General features: G+C 44.4%; 1 protein-coding gene across 1 annotated transcript in view; it reads right to left on the bottom strand.

Moving 5' to 3' along the window:
* VPS41 (VPS41 subunit of HOPS complex) overlaps nucleotides 1-22941 on the bottom strand; it is a 234039-nt gene that overhangs the window by 85476 nt on the left and 125622 nt on the right. Inside the window, exons 8-12 of the mRNA XM_044293996.1 lie at nucleotides 15394-15513; nucleotides 10802-10948; nucleotides 8575-8641; nucleotides 4502-4599; nucleotides 725-854 (exon numbers count right to left, since the gene is read on the bottom strand). Coding sequence (XP_044149931.1) covers nucleotides 725-854; nucleotides 4502-4599; nucleotides 8575-8641; nucleotides 10802-10948; nucleotides 15394-15513 — 562 coding nt within the window. The remainder of the gene's footprint in view (nucleotides 1-724; nucleotides 855-4501; nucleotides 4600-8574; nucleotides 8642-10801; nucleotides 10949-15393; nucleotides 15514-22941) is intronic.

Raw genomic sequence — 22941 nt, 5'->3', positions numbered from 1 at the left:
GTCCTCTCTACTACTGCTTCTCTGTGCATTAGAGAGAGGTATGGGAGCAGGATCTTCTCCTCTGTGTGATGGGTATGCGAGACATCATTATAGTTAGCCCCTGCCATCTCTAAGAAGAGTTCAGGGAAAACTTACAATTATGAGATGAAGGTTCTATTAGATCTATTACCTAAATATGCTGTCCAATAAAAAGGGGTTTCCGGGGACTTAAAAAAAATGACGACTGATCCTCAGGTCAATGAGAACACCAATGATCAATGGAGGACAACTTCTGGCAACCCGCCGATCAGCTGTTAGAGTGCTGCAGCCTCTTCTTAGTATATCAAGCACAGTGCCATACATTGTATAGAGCCCATGCGTGGTACTGCAGCTGAGTTCTACTAACTTGAATGGAACCGAGCTACAGAAAGGCCATGCGATCGATGTAGCTGACAGAATTAACCATGCTCTCCACATAATGCACAGAATAGTTATGTCTGCTGTTTATAAGGGAAGCACGAGGTTGGCATGAACGCTTCCCCCATTACATATTAGGCTCTAATAGCCAAGAGGCACAATGGTAGAGTGCCCCTAAAAAGAGCAGCGTACTCGTGTGACATATAAAAACTGTACAAAACAAAAAGCGGATGGCTAAGCAAGGGAGCTCAGCACAGATAGAAAAAAGTGAAGGAAAGGAGCCAAGCAGTCAAAATAGTCCTTATGTGCACCACCACCGATTTCTTACCCAAACGATAATCCCGACACTCATTCTCTTGAAAGCCCCTGACTGTTATAGCATCCGAGGACACCTCTTCACAGGAATCCGCCTGAGGCTGAATGATATCCAGTCGAGGCCTGGCACACAGCTCTTTACTCTGGGAAGAGAAGCCGAGCATTTGTTACACAGCTAAAAATATAGGTTACGTTTTTACCCAATGGTTAACAATGACTAAATGACATGTAGAACAATAGCTCCAATATAGTTAAAGGGGTTGGCCACCCTAAGTATCAAAATACCAAAGTGCCCTAGACAATAGCCATGAAGTATTTATACCGTGTGACATGTACCGGCTATATATCATTTTTCTAACCTGTTCACCATGACATGCCGCCCTGGAGGAGCTCCTCAGACCAGCTGTGGGGGAGGAGCAGCAGCAAAGTGAAAGTAAAAATCCCAGCATGCACTACAGCAAGCATGTTCAGAGGAGCAGTCACATGACATCCATAGAGACAATAGCCCCTCAAATAATATCAATAAGGCCTCATGCACACGGCCGTTGTTTTGGTCCGTATCCAAGCCGCAGTTCTGGCAGCTCGGATGCGGACCCGTTCACTTCAATGGGGCCGCAAAAGATGCGGACAGTCCCAGCAGCACACAGGAATAGGATGCTAATGTATCATACATATGTTACTGGGGGAGGGGGCCCTGTTCATAAACTTGCTGTAAGGCCTAGTCATTTCTAGTTGCACCATTGGATTTAAGCCATGAACAGAATGAATAGAGGGGGAGATTTATCATTTCCCTTGTTTCTGAAAAGTGGCATTAAAAAGTTGCAAACTATGGGGTTGCAACTTTTTAACTGTGCCTTTAAAAAAAATGGGGGCGTCACAATGGCAGGGAGGGGGCGTGACCAGCCGCCCCAACAAATGTATGTTAAAGGCCTTCTGTCACCCCGCATAGTGCAATTTTCATTAGTCGACATTAGCTATTTGCTAATGTCAGCTGAGTGCAACCATACATGTCCTTCCTTTGTCTGTGGCTTATTTCTTGCAAAAATCATACTTTTATCATATGCAAACTTCTTCACTACCAGCAAGTTGGGCGTGTACTTGCTGGTAGCCGCCGCATCTGCCGCTTCTAGACACGCCCCATCTCCTCTTGATAGACAGGGCCAGCGAGCGCTCTCCTCTTCCCGCTGGCCCGTCTGCTGCTGAATTCCCGCGCCTGTGCCGTAACGTTCCTCAATAGGCGCAGGCGTACTGAGTGAAGGACGCGCGCTTGCCAGCTCCTTCCTCAGTGCACCTGCGCCAATTACGTCACACTACACCCGGAAGAGAAGACTGACGATTATGATTGCACTCAGCTGACATTAGCAAATAGCTAATGTTGGCTAATGAAAATTGCACAATGGGGGGTGACAGAAGCCCTTTAATTTTCGCCAGTTTTCTGACTCAAATAAAGCCAGAAATCCACGGCAGTCCTGAGCTGTCAGAGATTTCTGTTTAGGTGTTGAGCGGGGGGAAAGATCTTTGTTGCACAAGAGCTCTGATTAATATATTTGCACAAATCGATCTGCTCACATAGAGAAGCGCCTCCTGTCTATCATCACATGACTAATGCTAGTGTTAGCAGGGTCCGGCAGGCTGTTCCCCTTCCGGATCCGTGCTAACGCTAGCCCACGAGTGCCGCCGGAAGTCCGCTCCGGCCCCATTCACTGATGCCCAGCACACTGTGTTTTTTGTCTGGCTGCCTCTTAGCATGTTTGCCGTGTTGCGGCTGTATCTCTGACCTGTCCCCATTAAAGTGAAATGGGCAGGAGCGGACTTCCGGCGGCACTCGTGGGTTACCGTTAGCACGGATCACTGTATACTGTGTACAGGGGGTCACAGATCTCTATATGCAGTGGTGGGGGTCACATATCACCATATACAGAGTGAGGGAAGGAGAGAGCACACATTTATTGATGGCGAGACCACTGACTGTTGCCGATATCACTGACCTCAGCCATACTGGCAGCACAGAAGGGGTTAAAGTTCCTGAACTGTTGGTCTGGCTGTAATATCATGTCTGTGATAAGAACACAGTGCAGAGGGGCCATAAACAGGACAGGCACTGGGATTGCTCACAGTTTGTGGCCCACAGCGCTTCCCTAGCTCTGCTACATCCTCACATGTTGGCAGGATCCTCCCAGTACAGGGGAAACAGAGAGGGCAGAGCCTGCAGTCAGATCAGCCATCACAGATTCCACTCAGTCTCTCTAACAAGTGTTCCTGCTAAGCCCCTGCCAGCCCTGCACAGCCAGAAGTGCCAGTCACAGAAGGAAAGCACCTCTGATACAAGAAGGGTGCTTTAGGACCCAGACAGCAGCACACTACTTCAGGCATGAAGGAGGCAGCTCCTCCATGGCAGGTGCAGGGATGGAGGACACAGGCAGCTGTGAGAGCAAGACAGGAGGGGGCGTGGTGAGAGCAGGAAAGGAGGGGGCATGGTGAGAGTAGGACAGGAGGGGGCGTGGTGAGAGCAGGACAGGAGGGGGCGTGGTGAGAGCAGGACAGGAGGGGGCGTGGTGAGAGCAGGACAGGAGGGGGCGTCGCTGCCAATAGCAGGAAAACCAGGCAGATCTGCTTAAGTAGATATATTAGTAAGTGTAATATCTCCCTACTTTCTTTATAGTTTTAATAAGCGCTAACAGAGTGGTCAACCCCTTTAAGGGCTACTGATGTAAAAAAGATGGTTGTTCCAAGATATATAATTTATGAACAACGCCAAAGCCTATTTTTAACCGCTTTACTGCAGTGACAAACATACCACATCCATGACCATGCAGAAGTATCTAGTACTGAATCTCAGGCTTACTCAAGTAAATGTTGTGGCTGGGCCACATAGATGAGAGTGCCTTTGTGTTGGGTCAGCACTTTTGTCCATGCTAAACAGCACTAGAAAGTAATACAAACATTCCTATTCTGGAACTTTTATCATCAGGAGCAGTGTTAATATGAACTTTTATTCTGCTGTATTCTTCTCATGCAAGTGTCAAGGAGGAGGCTCTCTGTTGTCTGTATTGAGCTGCTTCACAGCCCCTCTCTTCTGAGTGACAGCTATAGTGATTTGACAGCTACAACTGTCACTCAGAGCAGAGGGGAAGGTCTGCGAAGCTGCTCAATGGAGAGAACAGAGAGCACTTCACAGTGAAAAGACTTCTCCTCAGCATTTGCAAGAGAAGAACCCAGCAGAATAAAAGTTCATATTAACACTTCTCCTGATGATAAGCTCCACAATAGTTATGTTTACCCTGATTATCCCAGCCCTACCTACAATCTAATACATTTCCCTCTAGGAAATGTATTACTTAGATCTTAATTCAATAATTAAAACAAGATATTAAAAAAGATTCTTATTTGCTAATCTGTTTTATTATCTGACTGCAGAGAGTATTCTGCACACATGATTATGGAGGGTGGGCATCTTGCCTGAACTACTGCTAACATACAGAGATAATAGGAATGATTATTTATAATATAATTATACTATAGATGACTTTTTTCTTCATCAGAATACATATGTACAGTAGTCCCTTAATGACCATTGTCTTTCCTGGGCCATTTTAACTTGAAACCACTTTTACCTTAAAATGCGACAGATAGGCGCAGATCCAGCCAATCAGCAGGTGCATTTCACTTGTAAACCGTCTGTGAATCAGTGAGCACCACAGTGGTGACAAGTAGTATCAGTCAATGGAAACCATATTACCAATGTGCACAAGAGTATTCATTGAACTGGTATATAGAAAGAAGGAATTACCGCATTATCAGAAGTTTCCTTTACAAAAAACAGCATCACAAACTGGTCACAGAGAGGCGCTATTCCACTAATGAAGAATTCTGTATCAAACTGTGACACTAAAAAGAGAAATAAAACATAGTTATTAAGATGTGCAATGTTAATAAGATAAAGAAGTACATTTTGGAGGGGACCCGTCACCTCTCCTGCCCCATGTCATAACAATTCTGTAGCATCTTTTTATATACCTGTCTGTTGTGCCATTCCTTTATTATTCCTAGGAATAACTGAGTCCAACTAGGTATTACCAGTTGGGGGGTGTCCCTGTACCATCTGACACTGGCAGCACTTTCTGCCAGTGTCAGACCGTGCAGCTGCACACCCCTAAATGGCAATATATAATTGGAACTTTATTGTAGACTGCTGGCAGTAATTCATTCATAAACTTCAAGCTGGAATTATAGAGGGCTGGCACAACATAAAAATATATAAAATATGCTTCAGAATTGTTATTAAATAAAGAAATGCAAGTAGTTACTAAAACAGACATGTAAGGAGAAGTGAAGGGTCTTCTTTAAAGGGGACCTAAACATTTGCTAAAAACCACAAAGTTACAGCAGCACTTCTCAGAGCACTCTGCGCTTTCTGGTGTCATCAGCTCTGTTCTGCTGTTTCCAGCATAAAAAGTACGGATCCAGAGCATCCAGGATCCGTACTCTGTATATTGAAAAAGCAAAGCACAGCTGATAAGACCGGAAGGGAGAGGACTCCCCTGCCTAACGGAGAGGAGAGGACTCCCCTGCCTAACGGAGAGGAGAGGACTCCCCTGCCTAACGGAGAGGAGAGGACTCCCCTGCCTAACGGAGAGGAGAGGACTCCCCTGCATAACTGCATAACGGAGAGGAGAGGACTCCCCTGCATAACTGCATAACGGAGAGGAGAGGACTCCCCTGCATAACTGCATAACGGAGAGGAGAGGACTCCCCTGCATAACGGAGAGGAGAGGACTCCCCTGCATAACGGAGAGGAGAGGACTCCCCTGCATAACGGAGAGGAGAGGACTCCCCTGCATAACGGAGAGGAGAGGACTCCCCTGCATAACGGAGAGGAGAGGACTCCCCTGCATAACGGAGAGGAGAGGACTCCCCTGCATAACGGAGAGGAGAGGACTCCCCTGCATAACGGAGAGGAGAGGACTCCCCTGCATAACGGAGAGGAGAGGACTCCCCTGCATAACGGAGAGGAGAGGACTCCCCTGCATAACGGAGAGGAGAGGACTCCCCTGCATAACGGAGTGGAGAGGACTCCCCTGCATAACGGAGTGGAGAGGACTCCCCTGCATAACGGAGAGGAGAGGACTCCCCTGCATAACGGAGAGGAGAGGACTCCCCTGCATAACGGAGAGGAGAGGACTCCCCTGCATAACGGAGAGGACTCCCCTGCATAACGGAGAGGACTCCCCTGCATAACGGAGAGGACTCCCCTGCATAACGGAGAGGACTCCCCTGCATAACGGAGAGGAGAGGACTTCTCTGCATAACGGAGAGGAGAGGACTCCCCTGCATAACGGAGAGGAGAGGACTCCTCTGCATAACGGAGAGGAGAGGACTCCCATGCATAACGGAAACGAGACGGATCAGTTATGCAGCCCATAGACTTCTATTATGAAGGAATGAATAACGGAATGCCTTTAAAGGCATTCCGTTATGCATTCCATCATAGAATTAACGGAATCCATGACGCAATTCACCTTTAACCAACAAATGAAGTGTGAACGAATTTCAAAATATGAAATTTGCTCATCTCTCGTGACCACATTTTAGAGCCTGTGTTTTGGACATTGTGAGGTCCTAGAGAGGTCCAAGTATTGCGGCCATCATACAGATGCATAACATGGCTGTGTTACAGCTATCTGATAACTTGGTCATTACAAGCAGCATTACAGTACAAAAATGTCATCTACGAAAACATTCCTATAAAAGAGCATAAATCTGAGGCAACCTGCCAAGATATCGCTCATCCAGGGGCTATACTACTGAGGAAGGTTTCCAACCCACTATATCACAAGTAAAAATTAGTCTCGCTTCCCACATTTTGCTCGGGGACGTGAAACAAGTTCAGTCTTCAAAGGAATGTGAAAAACAGGAGCATGAAGGAACTGATATCAGACATAACACAAACAGCACAGGATTACCAAATCTAAACCATTTTACTGAATATTTCCAAAAAGAAAAATATAAAGTTACATTTTTTTTATGCTATAATCAATGCAAAACCATAAATCACTGTGCGTTCTCCTGAAACAAACCAGTCTCGTGGGGATTCTGTTAAGAACAAAATGGTATTGATGACCCAGTCTCAGGATAGACCATCAGCCTCAGATCAGTGGCCTGACAACCGCTACCTCCACTGACCAGCCGTTTCCGGCAGCCGTGGCCCGAGAGGAGGCGGAAGGCTCTGTACACTGTGCAGTTTCTGGCTTGAATGGGTGCAGAGCTGCAGTGCTCCAGCACGACAACTACACAGTGTATGGATTTGTCTGCTTCCAGTTCCGTACACTGTATAGTTTCTGGCACTGAACACTACCAGGTGTTGGACCCCCCGTGGATCTGATATTGATAACCTATCCTGAAGATAGGTCATCAATATCTGAAGCCTAAAGAATGCCTTTATTATCCCACTGATTTCTTCCATGTTTCCATGACACGAGAGGAAGGGCTTAGCTCAGGGATCAGCAACCTCCGTCACTCCAGCTGTTCAGAGTGCTGAAGGTTGCTGATCGCTGGCTTAGACAAAGGGTGGGTCTCCAGTGTGACCAGTTGGGCAGTGTCCTCTTACAGCCAGTCACAGGAATGGAAGGAGGGGGCAGGGGTTGATATCCTGGGACACACATTGAAGAAGACTTCTTTATATGTATTTTTAAGGAAATTAAAAAGAGAAACTGGTGAGAAAGTTTTTGTTGCCTCTGTGTACTCTCTATGTTCAGTGTTACTTTAAAGGGGCTGTCGAGCTTTAAAGGGGTCGTCTCACTTCAACAAATGGCATTTATCACGTAGAGAAAGTAAATGCCACTTACTAATGTATTGTGATTGTCCATATTGCTTTCTTTGATGGCTGGATTCATTTTTCCATCACATTATACAATGTTTGTTTCCATGGTTACGACCACCTTGCAATCCAGCAGTGGTGGCCCATGCTTGCACTCTATAGGAAAAAACTCTGGCCTCTCTGGTGGCCGGGACCGTGCGCTCTTTGGCCAGCATTTTTTCTATAGTGTACAAGCACGACCACCGCTGCTGCTGGACTGCAGGGTGGTCGAACCATGGAACAAGCAGTCTAATATGTGATGGAAAAATGAATCGAGCCAGCAAAGGAGGCAATATGGACAATCACAAAACATTCGGAAGTGCCTTGTATTACTGTTAGCTACATGATAAATGCCATTTGCTGAAGAGAGACAACCCCTTTAATAATGTCTAATTCAGAAACCAAGCACATTTCTAAAAGCTGTACTTGCTGTCAGTGAATGAAAACATTCTTGTGAACTTCCAGAGACAGGAAACATCATCCGACCTAGTCCTGCACACAGATTTTCATTTAATGAACTCAATCTATCTGGGGTTTAGCATACTAGAGTGTGGCCACACGGCGCCAGTCTGCAGGGGACATGGCCAAAGGCTGCACCAAGTCATGTGGATTTTGCTGCAGATTTTCCTCTGGATTTTTACAGATTTCAGCCTCTGCATTACAAGGGTGAAATCGGTGCCATATATCCGCAAATATAAATCGACATTCTGCGTATTTGAAATCTGCCCTGCATGTTAAGTTACTGTACGGGCAGATTTTGGGAAATCTCATCCACTTGGCTGTTACTGTACCGGATTCTAGGAAAAGCAAATTTGTCTACGGAGAAAACGCAAAAACGCAGCATTTATGGGACTGCGCAGACTGATACAATGCAACAAATCTTCAGCTGTGTGAACAGCACTAGGCCAGAGCAAGATTTGCTGATGTAACCGATATTAGGATTAGATATTGAAAATGGCATTGAGTAATTAAATTACATAGCTGCATGAATGGAAACCAAATCTTACCAATCTCAACATAACGGTTGGGCAAGTCTCTTATTTCACTGGCGTGTCGCTCCTTCACAGAACAGATCTGCAACAAGACCAAGATATCAGATAACCCAATGCTGACCAGCCAACGTGTAATGCAAATTCAAGTCCACTGCTGACAGGAGCTTCCCTTTCAGATATGTGCCCCTGTTCACACTGGCGTCATGGCTTCACTCTATGGCACTGAAGATGGACATGACTAATTCATTTGTTGTTACCCATCCATTTCTGAAAGGATAGACCTTACTTTCTAATGTTCATTTGATATCCCACAGTGGACTGCTCTATGGGAAGTGGAAACCAGAAGAATTCTGGATTTAGGTTTTAGTATGAATAGATAAGAAGGCATCATGTATATTAAAGTGAATATCCACCCTTAGGCCTCCTGCACACGAACGTATGCGCTCTGTGGCTGTATTGCGGACCGCATTTGTGGATCCGCAATACACGGGCCCTGTTCCGTGTGCATTCCCATTCACTTCAATGGGTCCGCAAATCTGGAACGGAACCCTACGGAAGCACTACAGAGCATCTTTTTGCGGAACGGCCGGATCCATTAAAGTGAATGGGTACGCGATCCGCTGAGGCTACCCACAGTGGGTGTTCGTGCATTGCCACAGGGCTGCACATACTCGTGTGCAAGAGGCCTTAAAGGGGATTTCCAAGATTTTAATTATGATTGGTGGGGGTCCGACTCCCGGGGCTCCCACTAATCAACAGTTTGAAAAGGCATCGGTGCTCTCAGCTTTTCCTAGGCCAGTGACGTCACGTTCATCGTTAACATGGCCTGGGCGCAGCTCAGCCCAATTCAAGTGAACAGGGCTGAGGGTGATACCAAGCACAGCCGCTATACCAGTGGTGGCGAACCTATGGCACGGGTGCCAGAGGCGGCACTCAGAGCCCTCCGTGTGGGCACCCACGCCCTGGAAAAAATCTAAGGTGTACCAATATGCCTTAGACTTTTCCTGCCATTCATCAGCGCAGGACGCACTATGAACAGCACAGGCAGCACACAGAATGTAGGCAGGCTGTTATAGCTAATTGATAAAGTACAAGGAAGATATACTGTATTGGACTGTAGTATTCAGGGTAAATTGCCGTGTTGGAACCTTGTGATAAATAAGTGGGTTTTGGGTTGCAGTTTGGGCACCCGGTCTCTAACAGGTTCGCCATCACTGCGCTATACAATGTACGGTACTGTGCTTGGTAAGCTGCGTTGAGGCTGCAGTGCTCACAGCAGCGCCGGTGCCTTTTCAAACAGCTATTTGGCAGGGGTCTCGGGTGTTGGATCCCCACCGATCAGATACTGATGACCTACCCAGGGGATAGTAAACAAAAGTGTATGTAGAGCAGCACCCACAGACACAACGGCCACCCGGCAATGCAACAGCCAAAACACGACCGCAGATCCTGAGCAGTCAACCATATAGCAAATGAAGAGAGGTAGCGGCAGCATCGCCGGTGAATCCTTTATTGGATGGACTTTACAGAAAGCGTGCCATAAAATCAAGCAGCAACGTTTCGGCTGTATCTCAGCCTTTGTCAATCCTTGAGGCTTGACAAAGGCTGAGATACAGCCGAAACTTTGCTGCCTAATTGTATGACACACTTTCTGTAAAGTCCGGCCGAATAAAGGATTTACCGGAGATGCTGCCGCTACCTCTCTTCATTTGTTACCCAGGGGATAGGTCATCAGTAAAAAAAAAAACTCAAAAAACCCTATTAAAGGCTATGGACACCTTCAGGGCAATTTTTTATGATAGGATTTTACTTATTTTTGGCTAAAATTATTATTTTTTTATCTGGTCGTTATTAAAAGTTTTCAGTAGTTTTCATGATGCATCCAGTAAAAACTAAATTAAAAATCCATTTACTTGCAGACTATCCCTCCTGAGTTGCGTCAGCTGACTTCTCATGTGAAGCCTTATCTCTGATCTCCTAACCTTGAAAACACTCATTTAAGCATGTGGCAGAAGCAGAATGGCCTGGGTATACCAGATTTATAGCGATTCATGACAAATTAATTCTGAACACATTGAATTTCTTGGCTAACTACGGTGAAGTTGCTGAATCAAATTTTTCAAAACTTCACTCATCACTAATGGTGATAAAAGGTGGAGATACTGTTTTTCAAGCAGTAAGGAATTACCCAATGATCAGATTTACGTTCAAAATGTAAAATACTAAAAAGAGAAGGAAATACCTTGACAGATTTCCCCCACCCAATGACAAGAGTCAGATGATCCTTCCAGAAGAGGCTGCAGGGGTACATGTCGGGACGTAGGCTCGTGTCATCTCTGGGTATGTTCGTAATCCTTTGTCTTGTGATTATGTCTAGTATTTTGACTCCCTAGAAAAGAAACAAAATGATGTTTTACATATTTTTAAAACTTTCATAATTTATGTGACTCTATGCATAAATGCTTAATTTTTAGGAAGAATTTTTAACCCTTTGGCTTGTGGGATAATTTTCACATGTTAGAAAAACACAAATAAAACCTGAAATAGAAATTAATAAAAAAAATAATAATATACCCTTTCTACTATGTTTTTTGAAAATAGACACCTGGCACAGCCAAGGAGAACTTGACTCTTATGGGCGCCTTCATACAACTTTGCACAAAAAGTCTTGCTTGTGGCTAAAAGCGTGACCAGGGCCCTCAGACACACAACACCTCCTAAACATAAATGTAAAAAACGTGCAGAGTTCATACATGGCAGTTACATGTCTGCAATCGCAAACACTATGGGACAGACTTACTAATTAAAAAGCACCATAAATCTAGCCCACGTTCTGTGTGCCACGTTTATCGAGTGCTAAAGGGGTTGTCTGGATTACATGATACATCATCAATGTCAGATGACCATGTGCAGCACCCGGCATGGCCACTACCCGGCGTTCAGAGTCTTTTTGCTTCCAGCTCCATACAACGTATAGTTTTTGGCATGGTGGCTGCCAGAAACAGCTGATCATTGGGGGTACAGGTGTTGGGCCCCCACTAATCTGACATTGATGACCTATACGGAGACCAGGTCATCAGTATATGTAGCCAGAAAACCCTACACTATGAAGCAGTAGTGGCAGTTTAGGGGATAAAAGGTCCTGACAGGTTCCTTTAATTTCAAAGCGGTGGGAGTTTTGGAGATGTCACTAAATATGCAGAGTGTCATCATAGACGTGAGCCACCATAACAAACAGATGAACATGAATGCGATCATTCAATCATACAAGAGATTAGATATCAGTGAAATATACTGTGGATGAGGCTGTAAAGTAACTGTTCTGATATACAGATATAATACAATGCTCATAAACAAGCCACCGGGAATTGTCTGCATTTGAGACAACATTTTCACCTGTCGAGACAGAATGGTTCCTATAAGACAGACCAGGCTGGGACAGATCACTGGCTGAGATTAGCCACCATAATGCTTTGTAATGGTTTATGTGATTGAAGGCGAGACAAAGGCCACTGCTGAAATGTCGATCCGCACTGACTATTGCTTCACAGTCTGACATCTAAATAACAGCTTAGTCTTTGTTTGCTTGTATGAAATGTAGAAAGCAACTCATGAAACCTAAATCTTTCATCATATTCTCAGTGACAGTTTTGGATGATGGAGACAATCAGGGCTAGCTAAGGGGACAGCTCTTTATCCCAAATGTTTTACATTCTCCAGGGTAGGTCAACTCTACCTGGAGTACAGTAAAGCCGTAGTTCTAGAAAGAATGTAAATCACAGATACAAGTGTCTTGGGTATGTCTCTATTAGACTAGTTTCACATATGCATTAAGAGATCCGGAAGGCTTTTCTGGCAAAGAGCTCTCTGGATCCGGCATTGCCAGATGTTACCAGAATGCCCGCTGGTACCATTAATTATAATGGAGTCTGGAGGAGATCCGGCCACTAACCAACAGATATGCAGAGAATTGGACAAACAAATACTGCTGCAGCTGATTCTCGGCATAGGTGATGGTTAGTGGGCGGATCTCCACCAGATGCCATTATACTTAATGGGACTGGCTGGAAATCAAATACCGTCGGGCAATGCCAGATCCACAGAACTCCAGCAGGCTGTTCTCTGCAAAAAAAGCCTGACTGACCACTTAATGCATATATGAAACTAGACTTAGCTTAGCACATCTAGACAACAGCATTTATGCCATTCCTTCAGGCAAAACTTCTCCAACTCCAACGGTCTATGTTCAGCTGAATCCCAGTATATTTGCCAGGTAGAGGATGGATCTCCTCCAGATGCCATAATAGTCAATGAGGCCTGCAGGCTCTGGCAGGCTCTTCTCTGCCGGAACAGCGTATAAGAGACCCAACACAGAAGTGAAACTAGCCTTAGATGGGTTGGGTTGGTTTACAGCACATTTCAAGTCGTGTCACGGATTCTCAATTGGATTGAAGTTTGGGCTTTCATTAGGCTATTCCAAGACATCGAAATGTTTCCCCTCCATTGCAGTTTAGCAGTATGTTTAAGATAACTGTCCTGCTGGAAACTAAACCTCCATCACAGGCTCAAACCTCTGGCTCTGTATTTACTGCCATCCATCTTTCCTTCAATCATGACCAGTTTTTCAGTCCTGGCTGATGAAAATCCTCTGCACAGCATGATTCTACCTCCACCATACTTCACTGTGGAAATGGTGTTCTTGGGGGCGATGGGAAATTTGGGGTTGCATCACACATAGTGTTTTCCTATGATGGGCAAAATGTTCAATTTTAGTCTCCATTGACCAAAGAACCTTCTTCCATGGGTTTGGGGACTCTGACACATGTTTGGGGAACTCCAAAAGTGTTGTCTTATCTTTTTCTTTAAGCAATTACTTTTTTTTTTCTGGCCACTTCCATAAAGTGACAGCTTATCGTGGTTCTGTAGGCATTTACGTCTGTCTGCACTGTGATCATTGGAACTCCTTCAGTGTTATCAGTGGTGTCTTTGTTGAATCCTCCTTGGCCAGAGTTTTGTCCAATAACTGGGGGCTACCAGTTGGGGTGTGTCCCGGTACAGTTTTACACTGTCTATTTCGACCTACCAGTGACAGACTGAAGAATAAATGCTCCAGAATTATCGTTTCATGTGGAATACAATTATTTACTAAAACAGACATGTCAGGAGGGGCCACGGGTAATCTTTAATGGTGCTCTGTTGGATGTTCAACGTTTGGTTGTCTCTGACCTTTTTGGAGACCATCTTGGGCTTCATGTTGCTTGCTTAGTAGTGTTGCAGACACAGGGCCTTTTAGAACAGGAGTTATTATGTCATACTGTACACACAGGGGAACTTTATTTAGGGGTTTCATGGCAAATGGGGTGAATACAAGACTCACAACTTTTCAGTTTTTAGATATTTTTTACACAAGGTATTTTTTTTTGTTCACTGTAGCAAAATCCATTTTCATTCCAGATTGCAATTCCTCCAAGGAGGATGGGAATTCTACAGCCAGGCACAGTATACAAGGCCTTGTATATGGCATGCAAGCTTATTTCGATATCCTGAGAAATGGTTAGCATGCTAGTGTTACATTAAGCCATTATGATGAAGAAGTTACATGGTTGTACAATGACCAGTTATGCATTTTCTCCATTATACTTTCTGAATCAGTTCCTCGTGGTTCCTTGCACCTCTGCTTGTTGTCACTCAATAGGAACCTTCATTATTATCTTCCATTTACCATATGTGAATCTTATATATTGAGCCACTCACTTGTGTGTCCATTACAGGCACAGGATAGAGTTTTTTCCCGTGGAGGTAAACAGTGAAGGTCACCGTTGAATGTCAGCAAGCAGAGATCTTGAAAAACATACGGAATTGATATAGTAAGTGCAGTGGAAAATGACACAACAAAAAGTAATGTTAATCTGCTCAAACTATAATAGCCCCTTAAAGGGGTTCTGCACTTTCAATTAACTGATGATCTATCCTCTGGATAGATCATCAGCTTCTGATCGGCGGGGGTCCGACACCCGGGACCCCCGCCGATCAGCTGTTTGAGAAGGCAGCAGCGCTCCAGCAGCGCCGCGGCCTTCTCACTGTTTACCGCAGGGCCGCCCGCCCACTGACGTCACGACTTGTATCAACTAGAGTGGGCGCGGCTAAGCTCCATTCAAGTGAACAGAGCTTAGCCGCGCCCACTCTAGTTGATACAAGTCGTGACGTCAGTGGGCGGGCGGCCCGGCGGTAAATAGTGAGAAGGCAGCGGCGCTGCTGGAGCGCCGCTGCCTTCTCAAACAGCTGATCGGCAGGGGTCCCGGGTGTCGGACCCCCGCCGATCAGAAGCTGATGATCTATCCAGAGGATAGATCATCTGTTAATTGAAAGTGCAGAACCCCTTTAATGTTTCATTGATTGATGTGCGCCCCTAGGAAGTATTTACAAAATTCCTATAGGTGGCACTTGCCGATGATAGACTAGACAAGGCAAGACTTTTTCCTGACAAGTAATTTTATTTTTTTAGGAACTTAAACTGATAACAGTTGGGAAATGGTCACATGGAGTGGATTTTCACATGATTTCATGACAAAATTCACAGAGGATCTGTAGATTTGTTGCACATTTTGCTGCATATTTGCTATGATATTCACCTTATTCATTTCCACTCTAGATTTTTTTAAGCAATGTGTGGCTGAGATTTGGTATTTTTTCATTCCCTTTGCTGCAACTGTAAATGCTGTGGATTTTCCACCCACGTATCTGCTGCAAAAAATCTGCACTGTATCTGCGCTATGCAAATAATATCCACAAATTATGCTTACCAGGCCGCCCCCCGCCAAAAAAATCTCTTACCATATTATTGGACCAGGCAATAAGATTTCCCCGCCATTTAATATTGGTTATCGTTCCTTCTCCTTCATGTAAAACTGTTGTCTTCCATCGGTTCAGCCAGGTTCTCTCATATAAGATCAGCTATAGAAACATAAAAAGACTACAACTAAGTAAGTCTACAGAATTCCTTGTGGATTCTAGAAACAGTTAAAAATATAACATAGCATTGAATGTACCCTATAGGGCTCCATGGCTGGATGATGATCTAATTAATTACCCAGACGGTGTGTTTAACAGTGCATTAGAAAAAAATGCATGTGATTTTGCTGCGGTTTTCTGTGTAATTGCTTTTTTACAGGTAAAACATATTAAATAATTTTAACCTGCGCCAAACTGTACCAATACCATCTGTAAAGCAAATGAACCAACAGGCATATTTTAGCATTTTTTCGCTTGTGTTGGTTAAATTTACCGCCATGTGTGCCTTTAGTCTTACAGATTCTAAAAAATAATTAAGCACATGCCTAAAATCACTACATTTGTAATTAATATTCGCCTATCCATAATCTTAACCTAAGGTAAAGAATACAGAATTGCATGCACTATATTGGTTTACCACAAGATGGCGACAGAGCACAACAGTTATACAGAAAAGTTACTTGAAGCGATAACACTTGGCCATTTCCTATGCAGCACATAACATTGCAAACCTGCAAGGGTAACATCTTGTAATTTTGTTTCTTTGTCCTACTGAGCTCATCTTGTGGGTGTACTGTAGACAGTAGTTACACCCATGGGTGCCTGAGCAAAATCATTACTGTGCAAATGACTTTTGGTCGGATCTTGTGAACTAAAGGTTTTAAAATATCTGTTCCATTTCACAGGGGTCATGGACAGAGGACATTTAATGCAAATTGCTAAAGTGTTACTACTCTAGAATTACAAATTGACTGAGGGTAAACTTAGGAGAAGGAAAAACAGGCTGCACGCTGCCAAAAGAATAAAAATGGAAAATTAACCTTTGAGGTGGCAAATGCGGCAAAAAACACTGAAAAGCAAAGGATCTGTAGGTAATATCATCGGATGCGAAGATGTCATATAAGGTGGCTATGCTGCCAGGAACAGGGTAAAATGTTGGTCTTACACCACGTTTAACAGCTCATATCAAAGGAACACACTGAAGGGGCGATTTCCTTTTCCACCCGTTTTGATAAAACTAAGGCCTTGTTCACATCTCTGTTCAGAGATCTGGCAGGCTGTCCCGGCACAGAGCAGCCTTCCAGACTTCACAGGAACCAGCGTTGCCGAATACTCTACTTCACCGCTGAATCCCCATTGACTGCAATGAGGTCCGGCGGCGATCTGGCCGACAGTGGCCATTTGCTCCGGATCAGGCAGACGGATCGCACCGAAACAGAGATGTGAACGTAGATTTGCTAGGATATAGCAACTAATCATATTCTACCATTCATTTTCCAAAGGAGCTCTGAACAATGAAAGGCAGGATATGATCGGTTGCTATAAGCAACTAAGCCAGTTCTACTTTACACCAGTTTTGATAAATCTCCCCCCAAATGTTGTGTACTGAAAATGTAGAAGGACAGGATACCTACTAACAGGAATGGGCGTGCAATTAAAGGATTAGTTTGAGGTTTCTCTAGCTGCTACATGAAAGCCTCGGATATGGGTTTTGGAAAGGGGCACTTTAGTATATATATATATATATATATGCCTTGCCCATAGATATCAGATTTGTCCATTGGTATACAGATGCGTATCCTGTCCATACAAAACCTGCTGTACACAATGACACCCATGTCAAAGCCTTCCCTTCTTCCCCAGTTGTGTCACACACGTCTAGTCCATAAAGACCAGAACACACACATCACAATGTACCGCTATACTACCATTAGATTCCCTGGACCTGCAGGCTACAGAAGGTCATAATGTTGGGTTGCAGATCGTCAGGGGCTAGGTTTCCTCCTTCTTCTCTGACGTAGATGAAGACAGATATTATTTTAAAGGAGTTATCCCATGACTAATTTAAAAAAATTAGGATCGGACATCATATAGTACATTACAACCTCTTTCTAACAAAGCTAGAACCAGCCCTGTACCTCACATGGATCCAGAGATCTCCCCATTCATTGCTCCAATTGCTGTGCTGGACTCTCAGGGGATGTGTCCTTTCTACTGCAGCTGGTGGCAGTTGAAGGATAGAACTGAGCGTGTTCATCCACCTCACAGCAGCAGGTGGCGCTATGCAGATAGAATTCACTGAATAACTCAGTAGCTATTAGTGTTGATCACGAATATTCGAATTTCAAATTTTTATCGTGAATATAGGTACTTTGAAAATTCGCAAATATTTTGAATATAATGATATATATTTGTAATTTCGAATATTCGATTTTTAAATTTTATTAGATTTTTTTTTTTTAAATCCGTACACATGGATTATGTGGGCCAATAAGAAGGCTGCAATAATGGGTTTAGGAGTAGTGTTGTTTGCGAATTTTGCTCTATATTAGTTTTTTTTTTGAATATTCGCTATATTGCTATATATTCTTGTTTTAGAATATTACGAATATTCGAAAAAACGAAGTTATAGAAATATAGCAAATATTAGGAAAATAAAACGAATATAGTGCAATTTAGCTAATATAGTGCTATAATCTTTTTTTTTAAATAGTTGTAATTTTTTTCCAATCTGAACTTCAGATGAGAAATAAATTACAACTATTAGACAAAGAAGATTATAGCACTATATTAGCTAAATTACTCTATATTTGTTTTTTTTCCGAATATTCACTATATTTCTATATATTCTTGTTTTAGAATATTCTGAATATTCGAAAAAACTAAGTTATAGCAATATAGCGAATATTCGAAAAAAACAAATATAGAGCAATTTAGCTAATATAGTGCTATAATATTCTTTGTCTAAAAGTTGAAAAATTCGCAATAAAAATTCGCATATTACACGACCATTACCTTGCCGATTTTTCGAGTAAAAAAATCGTAGAATATAACGAATATTCAAATTTGCGAATATTCAACAGATATTCTACTGAATATTTGCGAAATATCGCAAATTCGAATATGACCCCTGCTGCTCATCACTAGTAGCTATAATACATTTTTAATTACATGCAGTTACAGAAGTATTCAGATCCAGGTGCTGGTTTGAAAACTGTAGAATATTTTTCATGAGACAAACCCTTTAAGCAGACATAATCTAGTACCTTTCACTGATACACACACTTTCAGTTTGTTATTTCCATTTAGCCTTTTCCCCCTGCTGCATTAGGTCCAGCTATGATCAGTGACTACAACTTATGTGCAGTGATTTTATGTAGTATGAAATTTACCTCCTATGTCTTCATAAAAACAGCCCTCTCCTCTTGCTTTCCACTATGCTTTCCACTGCAGTTTTACATGGTAAGACTGACTGCTGTGGAGAAGCTCAAACATACCACTACCTTAACTTGGACATAACATGGATCCCTGTAGTTACACTAAAATTTCAATTAGTAGGAAATGTACCTTCTTGGAATGGTTCTGTTGCTTGTGCCTTACACCATGCGTTACGCTGCAGCTTTATATGTTTACAGGTGAAACTCTAAAAATTAGAATATCGTGCAAAAGTCCATTTATTTCAGTAATGCAAATTAAAAGGAATTACATTAATGCAGCTTAAAATTGGAATTTTGTGAAAAGGTTCAGTATTCTAGGCTCAAAGTGTCACACTCTAGTCAGCTAATTAATCCATACCCCCTGAGCAAAGGGGACCTCAAAATTGTGACTTTGGGGTTTCATAAGCTGTAAGCCGTAATCATCCAAATTATAACAAATAAAGGCTTGAAATATCTCGCTTTGCATGTAATGAGTCTGTCTCATATGTTAGTTTCACCTTTTAAGTTGTATTACTGAAATAAAAGAACTTTGCACGATATTCAAATTTTTCGAGTTTTACCTGTAGACTGGCTGTACTGCAGAAGCACAGAACTATCCCTACCAAAACTAGAAAGTCCAACATGGATTGATGGATTAACATTATATTAATGAGAAAGCAAAACCACAAGCAACTAATCCACCATTGAGGAAAATTGTAGCAAATGATGACACATACGCTGCATACTGAGTATGGCAGCTTCCATCAGTTTTCTCATGCGATAGCAGCAGCCTCCTACATTAGGGCATTAGAAAAAAAGATAAAAAAGGGGGAGGGCAGGAGGAAAGGAAGAGGGAACTGGAAAAAGGTGGATGGATGGAAAAATCGGAAGAAGGAAAGGGAGAGAGAATGGAGCGCCAAATGACACCACTACTCAGCATTTAGTAAGTAGAACAAAGGAATAGGCAGCTACAGCATGGGTGTTAACTCTACTACATCTGTACCCCCAGGTCAGGCGGAACCCACCGCAAAGTGTGGGACCGTGTAAAATAGTACCATAGGAAAGAAGAAAAAATCATTGGGCTCCAGAAACCACAAACAGATCGCAAAACTCCACAGAATATTCTATGTGACTGCATCAAGTTGGATGATAATATAGGTAAGTATCCCATGTGAAAGTAAAGATAAGCTATAGGGACAAACTAATAATAGAGGAATGCGAGATGGAAAAACACACCGATATGTAAATAATGTAGAAGAGGAGCAGGTCACACATTGGCAATGGTATCCGCAGTCAGGTCCTCCTGTGTCAAAATACAGTTAAGATGTAGAAAATTGATGGTTACTATCTTCACCAGGGAGGTTGGTGCAAGATAAACTCAAGGCACTTGCAACCCTGCCCTCCCTCGTCGAGGTAGCCTGTAGAATGGTCAGCAACATGTTACTCTGCTCTGAAGAAGGGGTGTCTTGTTTTAATACCCCAAAACGCGTCAAACTCTTCATTATTAAAACCCCTTAGGGACACATGACGTACCGGTATGGCATGTTTCTTGAGTCCTTAAGGACCCATGACGTACCGGTACGTCATGGCTTTAAATCGCGATTCCGGCGCCGCGGGGGTTAATCGGAACAGGATGCCGGCTGAAATCATTCAGCCGGCATCCTGTAACAACGCCGGGGGGGGGGGGGGTCATTTGACCCCCTCCCCGTATCGGCGATCACAGAAAACTGCAGGTCAATTCAGACCTGCGGTTTGCTGCATTTCCGGTCAATTCAGGTCTCTGGTGACCCGATGAACCGGAAAAAGACAGCGATCGGTGGAGTGATTATACACCACCAGTCCGAAGATTTGTCCGAAGATTTGAAAAGGCGGTGCTGGCCCTGGTGCTGAATGCTGCTGTCCAGGGTGCTGATTGGTGCATGGGAGAGAGGCGCGAGATTCAAACTTCCTGCGCTCCTCTCTCCCCTCCTCTTCCTGTTCTGCACGAGCACCCTGCAGCACCAGCTCCTGAGTCCCCCTAATCGGCATCCATCACCCTCCTGCACCCATCGCCCTCCAGGTAGGTTAGGGTCAGTGAGGGAGAGGCACCATTAGGCAGGGATAGAAGGGAAAAGTTAGTTAGGGAAAAAAAAGCACTTTTATCTAAACTTTCAGCTTTCAGATCCTAGACCCCCCCCTGCCACTTGCCCCCCACCAACACTTTTTTTTTTCTGCGTGCGCTGACTGGCCGGCACTCTTAGCGTCCGGCCACTGTTAGCGCATTGCCCGCCCCACCGCTGATCAGCGTTGTACTGCTGATCAGCAAGTTTGAACTCATTTTTTTGCTTGGACTTTTTAGTACGCGAACACCCGTGCCCCCACACACACGCACATACACACGCACACACATACCCATGGCCCGACGGATGTTATTGGCAGAGGAGGCATACGCCCAGATTGCCTCCGACTCCGAGAGCCCCAGTGAGGATAAGGATGACCCCATGTTCCTTTTGTCATCCGCATCCTCCTCATCATCATCTGATGACGATGAGCCCCCAAGGCGGCCGAGACGCCGCCAGGCGGAGCCAGGGGCCCCACATGCTAGGGATCCTGTGGCCCACCCTAGTACGAGCCGCCCTGGGGTTCGTACTGGTTTCCAGGTCCACCAAATAAGCCCACCGGAGCCCCCTGCCGATGAACTTAGCTGGTGTCCCCCAGTGGACTTTGAGCCCGAGATTCCGGATTTCGCTGGCAATCCAGGAATCCAGATTCCCACAGTGGGGGCTAGACCCGGTGGCTGGACGCTGGTCAGTGCAGCCGAGATGAGGACATTTTGGGGCCTCGTGCTGCACATGGGTCTAGTGCAAAAACCGGCATGTCAGGCATAGAGTGGGGACATCCTCTACCAGACCCCACTCTACAGTATGGTCATGACACGTCCCCGGTTTGAGGTCATCTGGAAATGTCTGCATTATTCCGATAATGCAGCATGTCCCCCCAGAGGTGATCCTGCCCATGACCGTCTGTATAAGATACGGCCGGTCATCGATCACTTCAGGGCCAAATTTGAGCAGGCCTACGTACCTGGAAGGGAGGTCGCGGTTGATGAGTCTCTCGTTGCGTTTAAGGGAAGACTCAGTTTCCGCCAATACATTCCCACAAAGCGGGCAAGGTATGGCGTGAAGCTATACAAAATTTGTCAGAGTACCTCAGGGTACACTTACAAATTTAGTGTGTACGAGGGGCGAGATTACCGTATTCAGCCCCCAGAATGTCCCCCCACTCTGGGTGTTAGCGGGAAACTCGTGTGGGACCTTATGTACCCACTGCTAGATAAGGGTTACCACCTTTACGTGGATAACTTTTATACTAGCATTCCCTTGTTCAGGTCCCTTGCCGCCAGATCCACGTTCGCTTGTGGGACTGTGCGGAAAAATCAACGCGACCTCCCTGCCCACCCCCTCCAGGTACCTATCCCAAGGGGTGAGACCCGTGCCATTACCAGTGTAAACCTGTTGCTGGTCAGGTATAAGGACAAGAGGGATGTCCTTATGCTGTCCACAATCCACGGTAACAGCCCCCCCCCCCCCCCCCCGTTTCTGTGCGAGGTACCGCGGCAACGGTCCTCAAGCCCGATTGTATCGTCGACTACAATCGGTATATGGGAGGAGTTGATCTCTCTGATCAAGTCCTCAAGCCATATAATGCCATGTGCAAATCTCCAACAGTCCCCTAGAGAACATAAAAAACTATGTCTCTCAGACTTTGGAGACACGGAAACAATTTTTTTTTCCCTAAAAAATATTAGTTTTAGTGCAGACATCCTCAAACTGCGGCCCTCCAGATGTTGTAAAACTATAACTCCCAGCATGCCCAGACAATCTAAAGCCATCAGCAGGGCATGGTGGGAGTTGTAGTTTTACAACATCTGGAGGGCCGCAGTTTTAGGATACCTGCTTAGTGTCTCCAAAGTCTTAGAGCCATTGGGCATATGGTCCGTAAAAATCGTCTGTATAAAAATAACATTTAACCTAACCCCCCCGGATGAACAGCGTTTAAATAAAATAAAAAAATAACAACTTGGGTTGTCCTTGTCCTCTTTGGTCCGGATGACATGGTGTCCCAGATTTCCAAAAAGAACTTCGAATCGTGACTCGTCTGACCACAGAACAGTCTTCCATTTTGCCACACTCCA

The sequence above is a fragment of the Bufo gargarizans genome, chromosome 5 (genome assembly GCF_014858855.1).
Source record: "Bufo gargarizans isolate SCDJY-AF-19 chromosome 5, ASM1485885v1, whole genome shotgun sequence".
Lineage (NCBI taxonomy): Eukaryota > Metazoa > Chordata > Amphibia > Anura > Bufonidae > Bufo > Bufo gargarizans.
The sequence above is the reverse complement of the archived record's forward strand: the minus strand, read 5'-3'. Positions and strand labels throughout refer to the sequence as shown.